Here is a 15869-nt window from a genome sequence, read left to right as displayed (position 1 = left end):
AGAATTATAATGTCCATGGAGATCACTTCTGAACATTTAGTAATAGATTTTATGGTATCCCCAAATACGAAGCCAAAAGGAATGAACCATACTGCAGTGGAAAAGCATGTGATCGAGAGTTCCGGGTGCTTTCAGACAGAAAGACCTCCATCCCTTGCCTCCTCTGATCTCAGACAGTCAACATTGTCACAGGGCCAACCCAAAGATATTTGACAGCCTAGGTAAATTTTCAGCCATATGCTTCCCCATGCCTCTCACAGCCCAATATCCACCCACTCCCGGTAGCCAACATCCTCCTTCCATTTCCTACCCATTCCTGCTGGCCACTGACTCTCTTTCCCTTATCTATTCTCCCCTATCCCCAAGAATTGCCCAAGGCTATATTCTCTCCCCCAATAATTTAATATCTCCCTTCCCCCTAATAATATGAGTAGCATCTCCTTTTTGCTTTCTATCCACCCTATGTGGCAACAACCCTTTTTCTTCTCTGAACAAACCCTTTTCTTCTCTCAACCGGCCCCCCTCCCCCCACCACCACCACCACCATCACCACACTTAGGTGGCCATTATCCTGTCTTCCTTTTCCTACCTATCTCAAATGGCCCAATTTTCTTTCTCCTTCTCTAGCCTCCTACCCCAGTTTAATATCTTCTCTTCTCTTCCCTCCCCTACTACTTCTCCTTGTCCAGTATCTCCCCTTCTCTTTCCATCCTTCTTCCCTATCCTCCTGGGTCCAGTATCTCATTTCTCCTTCCTTCCCATGGACCTATGTCAAGCATCTTTCCCCTTCCCTCCCCCTGCTACCACCACCTTTCCTACCTCTTCATGGGCTGTTATATAGGTACTGTGGCCAGGCCAGGCTCTCTGCAAGCGAAAGACCCGGCTCGGACCGCAGGCAAGATTTGGATGCCTTTGATTTGGTTGGTAAAAAGAAAACCACAGAATTTTTCTGAATTCGGTTCAAAATAAGATTTACACTTTATTTGTCCATAAGAAAAAAACAAAACCAAAAATATCAGACTTACATCCAGTGATAACTTCAATGCAGTTCAGTCTCCACTGCCACATGGGTAACGCATTCATTGCTGTATTTCATTTCAAGTTCATTTGCCACCAGGCTTCATTCGCCTCTAATACTAATTTCAAAATAATATTATAGTCTCTGTTGGGACCCCCACCTGCAGGTAGTTGGGTTCCCTCTTTGGGAGCGCTCTACCAGCTTACTCCCCTCCCTTAAGGCAATGCCTGGTATATCATAGCCAGTCCAAACAATAAACAAAAACAGTTCTCATTGACTTTTAGCTTCTCAGCTTTCACTGCTTCTCTCTCTTGGGACTTCTCCCGTTTTGCCAAGCAGCGAGGGTGGAAACAAAACAACCTATCCTATGCATACAGTTGTGTTATGCCCCACCCAAGTTTCCAAGCACCCCTTGCTACCTCACGGCAGTTTAGAAGTTTTTTCAGGGGAATGGCTAATTCCCCAAGCCCTTGGGCTTGGTCCCTGTCTCTTGTCAGCACTCTGTAGCCCTCCCCCAGCACATGCATGTTCCTAGCTCATTTAATATCCTGACTGGATAAATGTTTGCAAAGAGCAGTGCTGTTGAGCAGTTTCATTACAACTCCATGCCATCTTCTGGCAAATTATATTCTTATGGGATATTAGTATGGCTCTCCCAACCCATATTACTGGTATCACTAAGGTGACCATATGTCCCGTTTTCAATGGGACAGTCCTGTTTTCGGACTGACCGTCCCGTTGTCCCGACCCACCACTTCAGGACACTGAAATGTCCCGTTTTCAGGGACAGCGTCCCGAAACTGTGTGCGGGGACACCAGAACGGGTGATCACTTTTCCTCCCTGCCACGCCGATTCTAACCCTGGGCCGCCACAGCTGCTTCTTCCCTTCTTCCTGACGTCAATTTTGACGTCGGAGAGGACGTTCCGGAGAAGGGGTACGTGTGCAGCAGGGGGAGGAATGGAAAGGGGCAGAGAGGAGGAGGGGTGCCAGCACTCCGAGGAAGACCACGCCTGGGGCAGTCCGCTCTCCTCACACCCCCCCTTACTACACCACTGACCACTATGAATATGACCACCAATGAATATCATTGGTCCTACACTAGATGGATAGAGCTCATAAAACTTCAGATATTCAATGGAGGATCATTGATCAAGTAATTGTAGGGTGGGACGGTGGAAATTATGAAAGCCTGTTAAATTACAAAGAGCAGAATTGGATATATGGGATATATAAATTAAACACTGTAAACCCAAATGTTTTGAATGCAGTCATAGAATGGTTGTCATTGGTTTAGGTATTTGCTTTTTGATTGGATGAGAGATAATCAGCTGTTCATGAATGAGCATTTAAAAGGACTTGAAAACACGCTGCCACCATCTCGGTCTGAAAATTCTATAGGTTGAAGATGTGATCGGCAGTAAGAAGAGGTATTTATAAATGTGAGATTAAATACATTTTAGTGTTTGGAAAGTGTTTTCATGAGAATATTTATCTACTAGTATTTAAGCCCGTTACAGTAACGAGTGCTAGAATAGATGTGTCTGTCTGTCTTTCTTTCTTTCTGTCTCTCTCTCTCCTTGGCCGCTGTCTGTCTGTCTTTTTTTATTTTGGTCTCTCTCCTTGGCTACTATATGTCTGTCTGTCGTTTTTTTGCTGTTTGTCTCCTTGGCCGCTGTCTGTATGTCTGTCTTTCTTTATTCCTGTCTGTCTCTCTCTCTCCTTTGCCGCTGTATGTCTGTCTGTCTTTTTTTGCTGTCTGTCTCCTTGGCCACTATATGTCTGTCTGACTTTTTTTGCTGTCTGTCTCCTTGGCTGCTGTCTGTCTTTTTTTCTGTGTGTCTGTCTCTTTCTCTTTGTCTGCTGTCTGGTTTGATTTTTTTTCTTTCTATCTCTCTCCCTGGCCCCCTGTCCTTCTGTGTGTGTCTTTCACTCCCACCTACCTGTCTTTCAGTGTGTGTGTCTTTATTACTGTCTGTCTGTAAATGTCCCTGCCCACTGCCTGTCTGCTTATCCCTGTGCCCCTTCTCCCACCTACCTTTTTTTTTTATCACGTGTTGTGTTGTATACAGTGGAAAGGGCAACTGGTGCACAGTAACCGCCACTGGATACAGTAAACTGCCATGCGTGCACTCGTAGCAAACCGTCATGCGTGCACGCATCGAATGTGCGCATGTGCTGCAGGCTTTAACATTTCTCTGCCACGGAGCTACAGATCACAGAGGCAGGGATCACGCAGGTAGGAATGCGCATGCGTGCTTAGGGTTTTATTATTAGTGATGCCTTTTGTATTTAGGGGATTACACCTTGAAACAGCAGCTTCTGCAAAACATGAGTCATGAACTGAGAGTATAACATGGCTATAATCTTCTACTTCTGAATGTTTAAGAGAAGTGTCTTTTGGAGTGGAATGTTTTATACAGGCAACATCTGTACCCTATATACTTTTATTAAATTCCCACATCAGAAGTAGACAGAGACAATTATATCTGCTCTAAAGCAGCTGCAAATGGCCTGTGTAAGTTTCCATATTTATTTATATACCATTTATATCCTAAGTGGTTTACATTCAGGTATTTTATCATATTTCCCTAGTCCACAGTCCTGGTGGGCTCAAACTCTATCTAGTGTACCTGGGGCAATGGGGGGATTTGCCCATGGTCACAAGGAGCAGCGAGGGATTTGAACCCACAACCACAGGATGCTGAGGCTGTAGCTCTAACCACTGCGACACACATATTTTATAACATGCACTTATGTGTCGAATACCCATGGGCGATTTTTAAAGTGCATACATCTGTGAGTAAAATGCTGTTTTATGTGTAAAAAAGAGTTATAAATTGTCTCCCTATATGAATTTTAGAGTGTGCATACAGTAAGTGACAAAGGAAAAGAAAAAAGCATTGGTGTGATCTCAAATGTTCATGTAAATCAACAACTCTAGAAAATTATTTTGCTTGTCTGATATAAAATATGATAGCATGCAAAGAAAATCTGCTTTCTTCCTGGACTAGGACAATATTTTGGGGAGTTTCAGCTTATTTTTTCAAATAAGGCTTGAGGGGGTAACATCATTTTTAAGATTTATGTGCAATGTTCCCATCTTAATGAGCGTACATTCTTTTACTGCAGGCCCCACTTTAAGCAATGAGATCTTGTTAATAATAACATACATTAACAGAATTCTTGTATGGTACTGTAATAGCACACATTAGAAACTCTAGACCTAAGTGGGTATATGAGGCAACAGGAAATTAAATTTAATCCTAGTTTACCCTAGTTCTCAGCCTATTCTTCTAACCACAATGCCACTGCATCCACTTTGAGCACAGGCAAATATTGAATACAGCATTTCTTGACCTGATGCAGCAGAGAAAACTGTGGGTCTCACCTTGAGCACTGAGTAGGGTCCTTGTTTTATACAGGTCAGTGAGGAACAGGCTGTCAACCAGAGTAGACTTTCCTAGGCCTGACTCTCCTATGAGAAAAAGAGACAGAAGAGGAGGAGCAGAGAGAGAGAGATTCTGTTTATAATTGTAAGACTTTAGACCAGGGGTAGGGAACTCCGGTCCTTGAGAGCCGTATTCCAGTCAGGTTTTCAGGATTTCCCCAATGAATATGCATTGAAAGCAGTGCATGAAAATAGATCTCATGCATATTCATTGGGGAAATCCTGAAAACCCGACTGGAATACGGCTCTCGAGGACCGGAGTTCCCTACCCCTGCTTTAGACTATGTTTTATCAACCTAAGGCTAGAAACCTATGGTATATTCAGCAAACTTAAGACCAAATGTTTTAAAACTTAGACACTGATATTCAGATGATATGTCCCTTCTTTTTTATCTTTGATATTCATCAAACTTATCCATTTAAGTAGAACAACTGATTATGCAGTCCTAAACTGATAACCTAATAGGTTAAAACCTATCCATTTGTTAGGACCTCCTCTTATGCAGTAAACCTACAGTAACTGGGCACATTTATTCAAATAGCAACATTGGATCGCCTTGGTCCTTCCCTACTTTGTGGTTTTTGGAGAGCATAGAAGCCAAAAGCCAAAACCTAATTATTCATTTATTTTAAAAAATTATATTCCACACTATCGTTATCATTCTTTTATTATAAAAATGTTAGGGTATATTAACGTTGTAAATATATTCTTAAAAAAAAGCTAAATTACTTGCCCCAATTAAATTTGAAGAAAATACTGTATTATTTCTGCCAAACTTAAACATGCTACATGGCTATGCAAATAACTTCTTGCATTCCATCTTAAAGGCTGGTTTGGTATTTTTTATCCTGCAATAATGCACATAATGATTAACAGCCATACCAAAGAGTTCACTGATTCTGATGCCCTTGCACCATTTTTAGAGGAGGGATTCCCAAGTGGCATTAATACTACTTGAATAAATATAAGTATATAATTACTTGTTACTGCTTCACTCCTTTGTGTAGGGTTCTAAACAATTTGAAATGGCAATATGGTTTATAATACAGCTACTGTATATGACATTGAAGAATATTTCTCCTATTATACTACTTAACAGTTTGTACTTAGAATGCTGAATGCTCAACTTCCTTGTTTTAGGTTAAAATAGATTGGATGTCTTCTTTCAATCTTCTGTTCTGAATACAACCAGAGTCTATTATGGAAACTGCTATTTGTGACCCTCACTAACTCTTTTTTTGCAATATGATGTTAATATGATGTTAAACACATATTGGCAGGAGATAATTTTACCTTTTCATTTTCTTATGCTTTTATGAAACCAGCATTAATTCAGAATCAAAGGTGGGTCTTTACCCCTCTTCTTCCATTCACACCAATATCTCTTATATTATGAATATCATGTGCATATCCCTTAATATTAAAGAAATTATAATCCCACCAAAAGGAAAAATGTTAGCTTATGTATTTAAATTACATCTAGGTGACATCCTTTTACAGGAAACCAATTTAAATAGTACTGAAGCAATTAAATTGAAGACAAAATATTCTATTTGACCTATTTTCTCACCAACAGTCAATTTAAAAATTGGAGTAAGCACCTTAATTCATAATAGATCTGATATGTCCTTGATATCTCATTCTAATGACATCCTAGGAAGAAGGGTTAAAACTTCTCTAAACATACATGGCCAACTACTAAACATTATTAACTTATATGCTCCCAATTTAGATGAACCTGAATTTCTCATTGAAATAGCTGACATTACTGTGGCAGAAGACAAGACCCCTTGAATTATGGGAGATGACTTCAATTTGGTATTAGAACTTTATATAGAAATCCAATGCTTCCTGTAGAAAGATCAGAGCTATTGTTAGTCATTTGTAATTTATCTTTAAAATCCAGTGTGGTACCGGATGACTGGAGGATGGTCAACACAACACCAATTTTTAAAAAGGGTTTCAGAAGTGATCTGGGAAATAGACTGGTGAGCCTGACCTCAGTGCTGGGCAAAATGGTGGAGACTATTATAAAGAACAAAATTACAGAGCATATGCATAAGCATGGATTAATGAGACAAAGCCAACATGGATTTAGTCAAGGAAAATCCTGCTTCACCAATCTACTACATTTCTTCAAAAGGGTGAAAAGAACATGTGGATACAGGTGAGTTGGTTGATATTGTATATTTGGATTTCAAAAGGCATTTGACAAAGTACCTCATGAAAGACTTCAGAAGAAATTAGAAAGGAGGTAATGTCCTATTATGGATTAAGAACTGGTTAAAAGATAGAAACAAAGGGCTCCTTTTACTAAGGTGCGCTAGCGTTTTTAGCGCACACAGGAAATTACCGCGCACTACACCGCGCGCTAAACGGAAAAACTAATGCCAGTTCAATGCTGGCATTAAAGTCTAGCACGCGTGGCAATGTAGCGCGTGCTATTCCGCGTGTTAAAACCCTAACGCAGCTTAGTAAAAGGAGTCCAAAGAGTAGGGTTAAATGGTCAACATTCTCAATGGAAAAGGGTAAATAGTGGAGTTTCTCAAGCGTTTTTGCTGGGACTGTTGCTTTTTAGCATATTTATCATTGATCTAAAGATGAGAATAACTAGTGAGATAATTAAATTTGCTGATGACACAAACTTGTTTAAAGTTGTTAAGTCAAAAGAGGACCTTCGAAAACTGGGCATCAAAATGTGAGCAAGTGCAAAGTGATGCATGTGGGAAAGAGGAACCTGAACTATATCTATGTGATGCAGGGTTCCATGTTAGGTGTCACTGTCCAGGAGAGGATTTCGATGTCATCATTGAGGATGCACTGAAACCATCAATTCAGTGTGCAACAACGATTAAGAAAGCAAATAGAATGATAGAAATTATCAGGAAAAGAATGGAAAACAAAGATGAGAATGTTATCATGCCCTTGTATCACTCCATGGTGCAACCACACTTCGAGTACTGTGTGCAACTTTGGTCACTGCATCTCAAAAAAAGATATAGCAGAATTAGAAAAATATAAAGAAGGGCAATGAAAATGAAAACAAGGGATGGGATGACTTCCCTATGAGGAAAGGCTAAAGCAGCTAGGGCTCTTCGGCCTGGAAAAGAGATGGCTTGGGGACATATGACAGAGGCCTATACAATACTGAGTGGAGTGGAATGAATAGATGTGAATCACATGTTTGCTATTTCTAAAAATACTAGGACTAGGGTCATGCGATGAAGCTACTAAGTTGTAAATTAAAAATACACCAGAGACAATATTTCTTCACTCAGTGTGTAATTAAACTCTGGAATTTGTTGCTGGAGAATGTGGTGAAAGCAATTAGCTTAGCAAGGTTTAAAAAAGGTTTGGATAACTTCCTGAAAGAGAACTCCATAAGCCATTATTAAGATGGTCTTTGTGAAATACATTGCTTCTTCCTAGGATATGCAGCATAAAATCTGTTTTACTCCTTGCAATCTTGCCAGGTACTGTTGACCACTGTTGGAAACAGAATATTGGGCTTGATGGACCTTTGGCCTGTCCTTGTATGGCAACTCTTATGTTCTTATATTTTTATGTAAGACCATGGTATGTTTTATGTTGCATGATATAATATTACAATTAAGGGCTCCTTTTACTAAGGAGCGCTAGCATTTTTAGCATACACTAAAGATTAGCGCGTGCTAACCCCGCGCTACACTATAAATACTAACGCAAGCACTATGGAAGCATTAGTGTGTAGTGCATGCAGCAATGTAGCTTGCGCTAAGCGTGCACTAAAACCGCTAGCGCACCTTAGTAAAAGGAGCCCTAAATCTATTAGATCCATGGAGGATGTTTCATGCTACTGAGTGTGAATATACATTCTTTTCTATTCCTTGTACCTCATATTCATGTATAATTTTTTTTTTTAGTTAGTAAATCCATATAGATATCATTCATACAGATATAAAAGAAATTGTAGTGTCTGAGCATACTCTTAGCATGAAAATGGATAATATTGGGAAGATCAGCAAAAGCTCCTACTGGCTTTTTAATGTATCACTCTTAGAAGAACCTTGTTTTAGTGATCATATAACAAATGCCATTATTGATTTTTTTTTTTTTAAATTTAACTAGAATTGAGGACACTAGCTGGACCTGTTTTAGATTTTTAAGTTGTATATGTTTGTATATTAATTTAATATGTATGTTCTACTGTTACCTGCATAGAATTGTTGGATATGCGGGTTCAATTATAGAAAGAAAGAAAGAACATGGGCTGCCTTAAAGTTTAAGGCATATATAAGAAGAATTATAATATCTTTTTCAGCTAATAAGCAAATTAAAAAAAACCCCTAGGTCACAGATTTGAGGCTGGCTGGTACACTAATGTAAAAATGCTGAAATTAATGCTTTAGAACAATTGTTCTGCCCCCATATTCATGGAGGCAGGTTGCTTGTTGTTTCGTAGAGTATGCATTGTCTGTGCCTTTAATAGGAGAGATTGTGCTCTTGGACTACAAATTTATGTAATTTTGTAGTTCACTGTAATTGACTCCTTCAGAGCACATGTACAAGCTCCCTGTGGTTTCTGGGACTGTTCCAATTGGTTTCATGCTCTCCAGGCATGCTGGACTTACAGCCCCCTCATCTTCTCTCTCCCCTGAAAGCATGATAGCAAACAGAAAAACCACTGTAATTCCATCAAGTCTTTTTACCCATCCCTTTAGTACTGCTATTTATACTGTAATCTACAGCATTACCTCTCAACGTGCTGAAATTACTCTCACAATTCCCTGAACACAAGGTACTAGAGTGATCAACTTTTGGCCATGAATTTAAGGGAGATTTAGTCATGACAAATATTGCGCATTTTTAGCAGTGCAGTGTCACTCCAGAAAATGTTCATGGAATGGATAATATTAAACAAAACAATTAATTTGCATTGTATGTTATAAACAGGTCACAGAGTGGGAGAGTAAACTGGTTGAGAATGTATTCTGATATGAGTAGCTGAGGCTACAATTTCTTTAGAAGCAACTAAACTTTAAGGGGCTCATAATCAAAAGAGAAAAATGTCCAAAAACCAGCCTAAGTCGGCACTTGGACGAACATGTCCCAAATATGTGCAAGTGCCAACAATGAAAACAGGTTTTGGATATATTTCTAAACGACCTAGGCCTACATAATGCCGCTGAATGACCAAAGCTAAAGGGGGCATTTTGGGAGGAGTGTCAAGGGTGGGAGTTGGGTGGGACGTGGGCAGCTTAGACTTAGTTGTACAGCATGTATAACCGAAAGTTATACAGCCCACGATCGACGGTCTGTAAAACATGGTCTAAGTCACAAAAACCCACCTAAAGTCACCAGATAAGCACTGAAAACACATAAAATAGACCCCCCACACACTACCCCAGTTATTCCCCCCCCCCGCCCCCAGAAAAATATTAATCGCACCTTTAAAATTCAGCCTCCAGACCATCACCACCTGGCCGTCTGGCTTAGAGGCGGCTTAAGCCGTCTTTGGGGTGGGTTAAGGACCCATGGAGAGGAGGACCCATGCTCATAAGCCCCTGTAATCACTGCATTGATACATGTGCACTCCCCTAGACACCCCAAAACCCTTTTGTACTGGCATATAAGTGGCTCCTGCAGCCATAAGGTCTATTGGGGTGGTAGATAAGTGGGTCTAGGGGATTCTAGAGGTGGTTGGGGGGGCTCACCATGACCTATAAGGGAGCTGTAGTGAGGAGAAGACATGGCACCCTTTTTGTGAATTTCACAGCAGTGCCCTGTAAGGTACCCCACTATTTAGGTGCCATGTCTGAGTGTTCAGTCCTTCGCTTTGCAGACCCCTCCCACCTTCAACAGGGCTCGTTCTAGGCGTTTTTGACTTGGACGAAAAGTTGGACGGAAATGTATAAAGATGGAAGATTTAGTGGCTTGGACGATCAGATTGGCAGGACGTATAATTAGACGATTTTCGAAACAAAAAAAATTTTGGACGTATTTTTCAAAAATGTGTCCTAGGTTGTTTTATACTTTGGACGACTTGCAACTTAGACGCAAACGGACTTAGAAGTCCCTTTCGATTATGCCCCTCCACATTACTACATTAAGAAGATTGCTTAAGAATTGAGAGTCCATTCTGGTGATGTTATATGCCTACAGTACTGGGTTAAACTGCCTTGGAAAGATCAGAACAGTGATAAGGCTTGTGTAAGGGGGGCAGTCAGGTAGTTGCAGTATTTGATGAAATGATTTTCAAAAAATCTTTTTAGAGTTGAGTTGGTATATATTTTTTTATATTGAAGAAAGCCTACTCTCCTGCATTTGGTTTATAGAAGCAGTGGCCTTCCTCATGTCCATCTCAATAACAGACTATGGACATTTCTTCCAGGAAATTGTTCAAACCTTTCTTAAAACCAGTTATGTTAATCACTCTTACTACAACCTCTGGCAATGTGTTCCAGAGCTTAATCATTCTCTGAGTGAAAAATATTTCCTCCTATTGGTTTTAAAAGTATCTCCTGACCTGTAACTTCACTGAGTATCCCCTAGTCTTTGTAATTTTGATGGAGTACAAAAATTGGTCCACTTTGACCCATTCTACACCACTCAGGATTTTGTAGACTTCAATCATATCTCCCCTCAGCTGTCTCTTTTCTAAGCTGAAAAGCCCTAACCTCTCTAGTGATTCCTCATATGAGAGGAGCTCCATCCCCTTGATCATCCTGTTCATTCTTCTTTGAACCTTTTCTAGTTCCGTTATATCTTTTTTTGAGATAAGGCAACCAGAATTGAACGCAATACTCAAGGTGAAGTCACATCACGGAGCGATTATAACATTCTTAGTCTTGTTAACCTTCCCTTTTTTGAAATAAAATAATATCTAGTATCTTTTTTGCTTTTTTGGCCGCCGCCACACATTAGGTAGAAGGTTTCAGCGTATTGTCTACAATGACATCCAGATCTTTTTCTTCGGCGCTGACCCCCAAGGTGGACCCTAGCATCTGGTAACTATGTGCATCACTTGCATTTATCCACATTAACCCCCTCTACTATGAAACCGCGCTAGCAGTTTTCAGCACAGAGAGCCGCGCTGAATGGCCCACGCTGCTCCCGACACTCATTGAGTTCCTATGAGCATCGGGAGCAGCGTGGACCATTCAGCGTGGCTCTTTGCGCTAAAAACTGCTAACGCGGTTTCATAGAAGAGGGGGTAAATTTCATCTGCCATTTGGATGCCCAGTCTTCCAATTTCCTACGGTCTGCCTGCAATTTTTCAAAATCTACAATGCTTCATTTGACCTCCATCCCCTCCAATATTTCTGTTTAAAGACATCATGGTCTGAATGGCTTACCAACTAAGAGCCACTACTGTTAAGAACATAAGCAGTGCCTCTGCTGGGTCAGACCAGGGGTCCATCTTGCCCAGCAGTCCGCTCACGCGGCGGCCCATCAGGTCCAGGACCTGTATAGTGAAGAGCCCATATCATGCAGCCAAAACAAAATTTATATACATTCTTGGGGATAAAGTTTCCTTACCTGCCACCATCAGAGTAAAATCAAAGCCTTTCTTTACAGACTTGCGATGAACCTGGTTTGGAAGCGTAGCAAAGCCAACATAATTATCCTTAAAGAGAGAGAGAGACAAAGATAGAGAAAGGTGTTTTGATATAGATAATTGGATAAATCTAATGTTAATAAAGTACAGCAGCAATGTAGCCACTATCAACAGATGGAGCACTGAAGATGTTACTTAGAAGCTGCTTTGAATTATGGTGACTTTCCTTCATAGAACATGTCTGCACTGTGTTTGCTCAGTTCTGTACTTTCAGTTCCCCCATCATAGCTGCATATTTGTCACCAATTTCCTTCTTAAAATGTCCTGCACTAATTCATATTCTATCTGAGACAAACACTTAAACAATAAAACTATAGATAAAGATAGTATGAGTGAATGTTTGCCTGCACTGTTGCTTTCTATACTGTACCTGTTCAGTGATGCAGCAATTGTGTGCAAGGAAAGCTTGCACAGCTGCAATCTTTGCAGTTTGTGGGGAGAAGAGGGGGCCAAAATATTTGAGAGAAGCTTGCATTACTGCTGACCGCATTGTTCTGTGGTGGGACATTGTATACAGGAGACTTATGTTTCATCTGTCTAGCAGTATCTGTTCTATAATGGGGCAATATGTGGGGCACCTCTCTTCTAGATAATATGGATACTCACCATGACACCGTGAGCGTGGCGAGCTTCTAGCACAGCTATCTCTTCTAGAGCAGTATCTCACCCACATCCTCTGCAGAGGTAACATAGGAAACTGATGCTTCACACTACAAAAAACCACAATTCACCTCCCATTGGTCGGCTGTTTATAATTGCTGTAAGCAACCTGCCCAGTGAAGAGGTTGCTGATTGGTTAATCACTACGTTTGGGTAGACAGAACTAAAACTGGAAAAGAATCAGAGAGTTATTAATTTCTGTCTTATGTCTCATGCTTTTTCTGCATTTTACAGAATTTGCTCTGGTATTTTCTAGTCCCCATCTTCTGAATTTTATCAAAGCCGGTATCGTCTCAGTAACTTCAGTAGTTGCATCTATTTTCTCACATCTGACAGGAGTCAGTAATCAGCACTGAGGCCCATATTCTATAAATTGCACCTAATTTAAGTGCAAAACACCATTTTAAAAACCTATTAAAAGAATTTCCAAGGCACCTACTGAAGCCTAAAAAACAGCAGTGGAATCGCACCTACAGAGGCACTTTACGATGTCTAACCTCACTGAATGGCTAATGCCAGAAGTGGCATTAGGCACCGTAAAGCGCCTCAAAGGTAGGCCCTGGAAATGTAGGCCTTGCAAACTCTGACCTACATTTCCAGCACCTACCTTTCCCAATGGTGCTGTTTAGAGAATCTGGGCCTGAGTAAGGTTATCAGATTTTACATCAGTAAAATCCAGACCCCCTAGACCAGCCCCCAGACCCGCCCAGTTCCACCCATCCCAGCAAGTTATGGCCCAGCTCCACCCCAAGCCCCGCCCATGCTGCCTGTTCATTGGGCAGGAAGGCATCCGCACACGTGCGGATGCAACGCGATGATGTCACGCACATGGGTGCATGCACGTGATGTCCCGAGTTGCAACCGCGCAGGCCCCCTCCAGATGCGATTTCTTTCCAAAACCCAGACAAAGTGCCAGGTTTTGAAAAGCCATCCGGGGAAATCTGGACATCTGGTAACCTTAGGCCTGAGTGTCCTTGATCTGAGTTTAATCCCATAATCAAGGCCTGTCTTAGCAATTGACGAGCCCTGTGCAGACCAGTTTGGTGGAGCCTCCCGTCTCTACTAGCCTTTCCCCTGCTGTCAAGAGTTTTAACAATTTTTTATGAGATTTCAAATGGAGACAAATCAAGCAAAACTTGTACAGAAAAACTGATTCAAGTAAACATAATGTTATCATAGGAAAACTAATATTAAGCAATGAAAATAACAAGAAATTATTCAATTCAAGGTCACTACAATTAGGAATTCCAATTCTCATAACAGAGGAAAACAAAGGAAAAATATTAATTAAGCAAAGATCCAGGTGTAAAGGCAGAGGGCATAGTACTTTCAAATTCCCTTATTATTGTAACCCCCTAGTAGCTAAAAAAGATGTCAAGTGCATAAGTTCCCAAAAAGAGTCAGGTGTGTGAGGGGATAATCATGTGAGTAGGTGCATGAGTGGGGATAAGTATATTGGGAGTGTCTAAATGTGTGCATGGGGGCATGTATATTTAGGAGAAGGTTTGGGGCAGGGGGGAGATGGATACGTAGGGGCTGTGCAAGGAGGAGGGGCAATATAGACTTCTTTCCTGTGTCCTACATTCACTCTGTTTCTCCCACCTTCATGAAGCCTTTATCCTATGTCGCTCTCCCCACCCTTTTCTGCCCCCACCTCTCTTATTATCTCTTTCCTTCTTTCATTTCTTGTACTCTCTCTCCTACAACTGAGGTTGATATTGTTTGGCTTAGGGCATGTAAGTTTCTCTTTCCTTCACACCAGCTCTCTTATTCTACTTCCTCTTATTTCTCAGTCTCTTTTTATGTCCTTTTTATTTCTCCCTTCTGTCCATCAGCCTTCTCTCTCTCTCTCTCGCTACCTCGCTCTCTTTCCTATCTCTCTGTCCCTTTCCATCCAGTGTCTTTCCCCTCTATCCCCTTGAAAAGGATTCAGGTCCCAATTCCTGCCCCATACTTTCTCTGTCTCTGTCATATGTAAGTCAGGTACCTGGGGACACATCTTAAAGACCAGAAACCATCTTTCAAATATGTCCGTCTTTTATTATGAGTTTCACATATTTATACGAATCAGGTTTGCCAGCATGTGTCAGCATGTGACGTAAGGTCACATGAAACTTTAAACACATCAGCATTTTTCCTAGCTAGAGATTGAAGTCCAAAAGGTAAGAAAAAGCCTTGACCAGCAGAGCTTCTTAACTAAAGCTGTCTGTAAATACGGCTTAACAAAACAATTGAATTCACTTCACATTATCTCTGTTTAAACATTATCTGTCCTTGTATTCTCTTCAAGGAAGGGAAAGATAAACAGGGCCTACCTTTGCATCTTTAAACAACATATGCCTAAGGACACTTACTAAAGTTCTGATACGTGTCCGTTCAATTCCCCTCTTACGTCATGTAAATGACGTCACAAATACACAGCATGAGCTGGAAGGGAGTGATACTCTAGGTATGTCTCTCAAGGAGGGGTCTTTTAGGAGCTGTAATACGAATAACACAGTACATGAGCAGTCAAGACAAGAGTGCAAATAATAAGAGATTATGCATTCAACTAAAGTGCTGATCCCAAGAATTAGATAAATCAGAGTTACATTTGAACTCAGCAAAGAGGTCTGCTAATTTCTGAATGTCCATAGTAGGACCTATATTGTCAGAAAGAAAAGTACAACAGCTTAAAGTACTGAGGAGAATTTTTCAGCTAGAATCCTAGCTAGGGCCATACGATTTTGAGAACCATCTGAGAAGTGGAGCCTAATTAATCAGTAATACCTTGCAAGGCGTCCCTAGAATAGTTCACAAAGCGTTGCTGATTATAATAATTTTAACTAATCCGATCAACATTCTTATTAATAGTAATAAAGGGAATAAGGAACTCAAACCCAGCCTTAACCTGAGCTCGGGCCTTAAATTCATCTGGGACCCCTCTTGGGACCCCTATAGCATCTATGTATACATGTGATCAGATTTATATCAAGACAAATAAAAGGAAAAACCATGTGAATAGGAAGGATGCCTTTCAGAAAGAATATGCAGAAGCATAGTAACCTTAACTAAAGTGCACTGGCCTATCCACTGGCTGGGTAGCTTAACAGGGAGCCAAAAGTCTCCATAAAGCCAGTAAATATCAAATCTGATGCAGCAAC

The 15869-nt window shown here is 40.8% G+C and overlaps 1 protein-coding gene across 2 annotated transcripts in view; it reads right to left on the bottom strand.

Annotated features, from left to right (window-relative positions):
- Nucleotides 1-12852, bottom strand: part of LOC117360975 (septin-4-like) — a 49756-nt gene extending 36904 nt beyond the window's left edge. Inside the window, exons 1-3 of one of the 2 annotated variants that reach the window (XM_033945687.1) lie at nt 12673-12852; nt 11988-12075; nt 4409-4495 (exon numbers count right to left, since the gene is read on the bottom strand). In XM_033945687.1, the coding sequence (XP_033801578.1) occupies nt 4409-4495; nt 11988-12075; nt 12673-12675 (178 nt within the window). In that variant the 5' untranslated portion in view covers nt 12676-12852. Of the gene's footprint in view, nt 1-145; nt 248-4408; nt 4496-11987; nt 12076-12672 lie in introns of those variants that run through there. The other variant, XM_033945688.1, reaches the window with a different exon arrangement.
- Between the last annotated feature and the right edge of the window lie 3017 nt (nt 12853-15869).

Source organism: Geotrypetes seraphini, chromosome 5 (genome assembly GCF_902459505.1).
Source record: "Geotrypetes seraphini chromosome 5, aGeoSer1.1, whole genome shotgun sequence".
Lineage (NCBI taxonomy): Eukaryota > Metazoa > Chordata > Amphibia > Gymnophiona > Dermophiidae > Geotrypetes > Geotrypetes seraphini.
The sequence above is the reverse complement of the archived record's forward strand: the minus strand, read 5'-3'. Positions and strand labels throughout refer to the sequence as shown.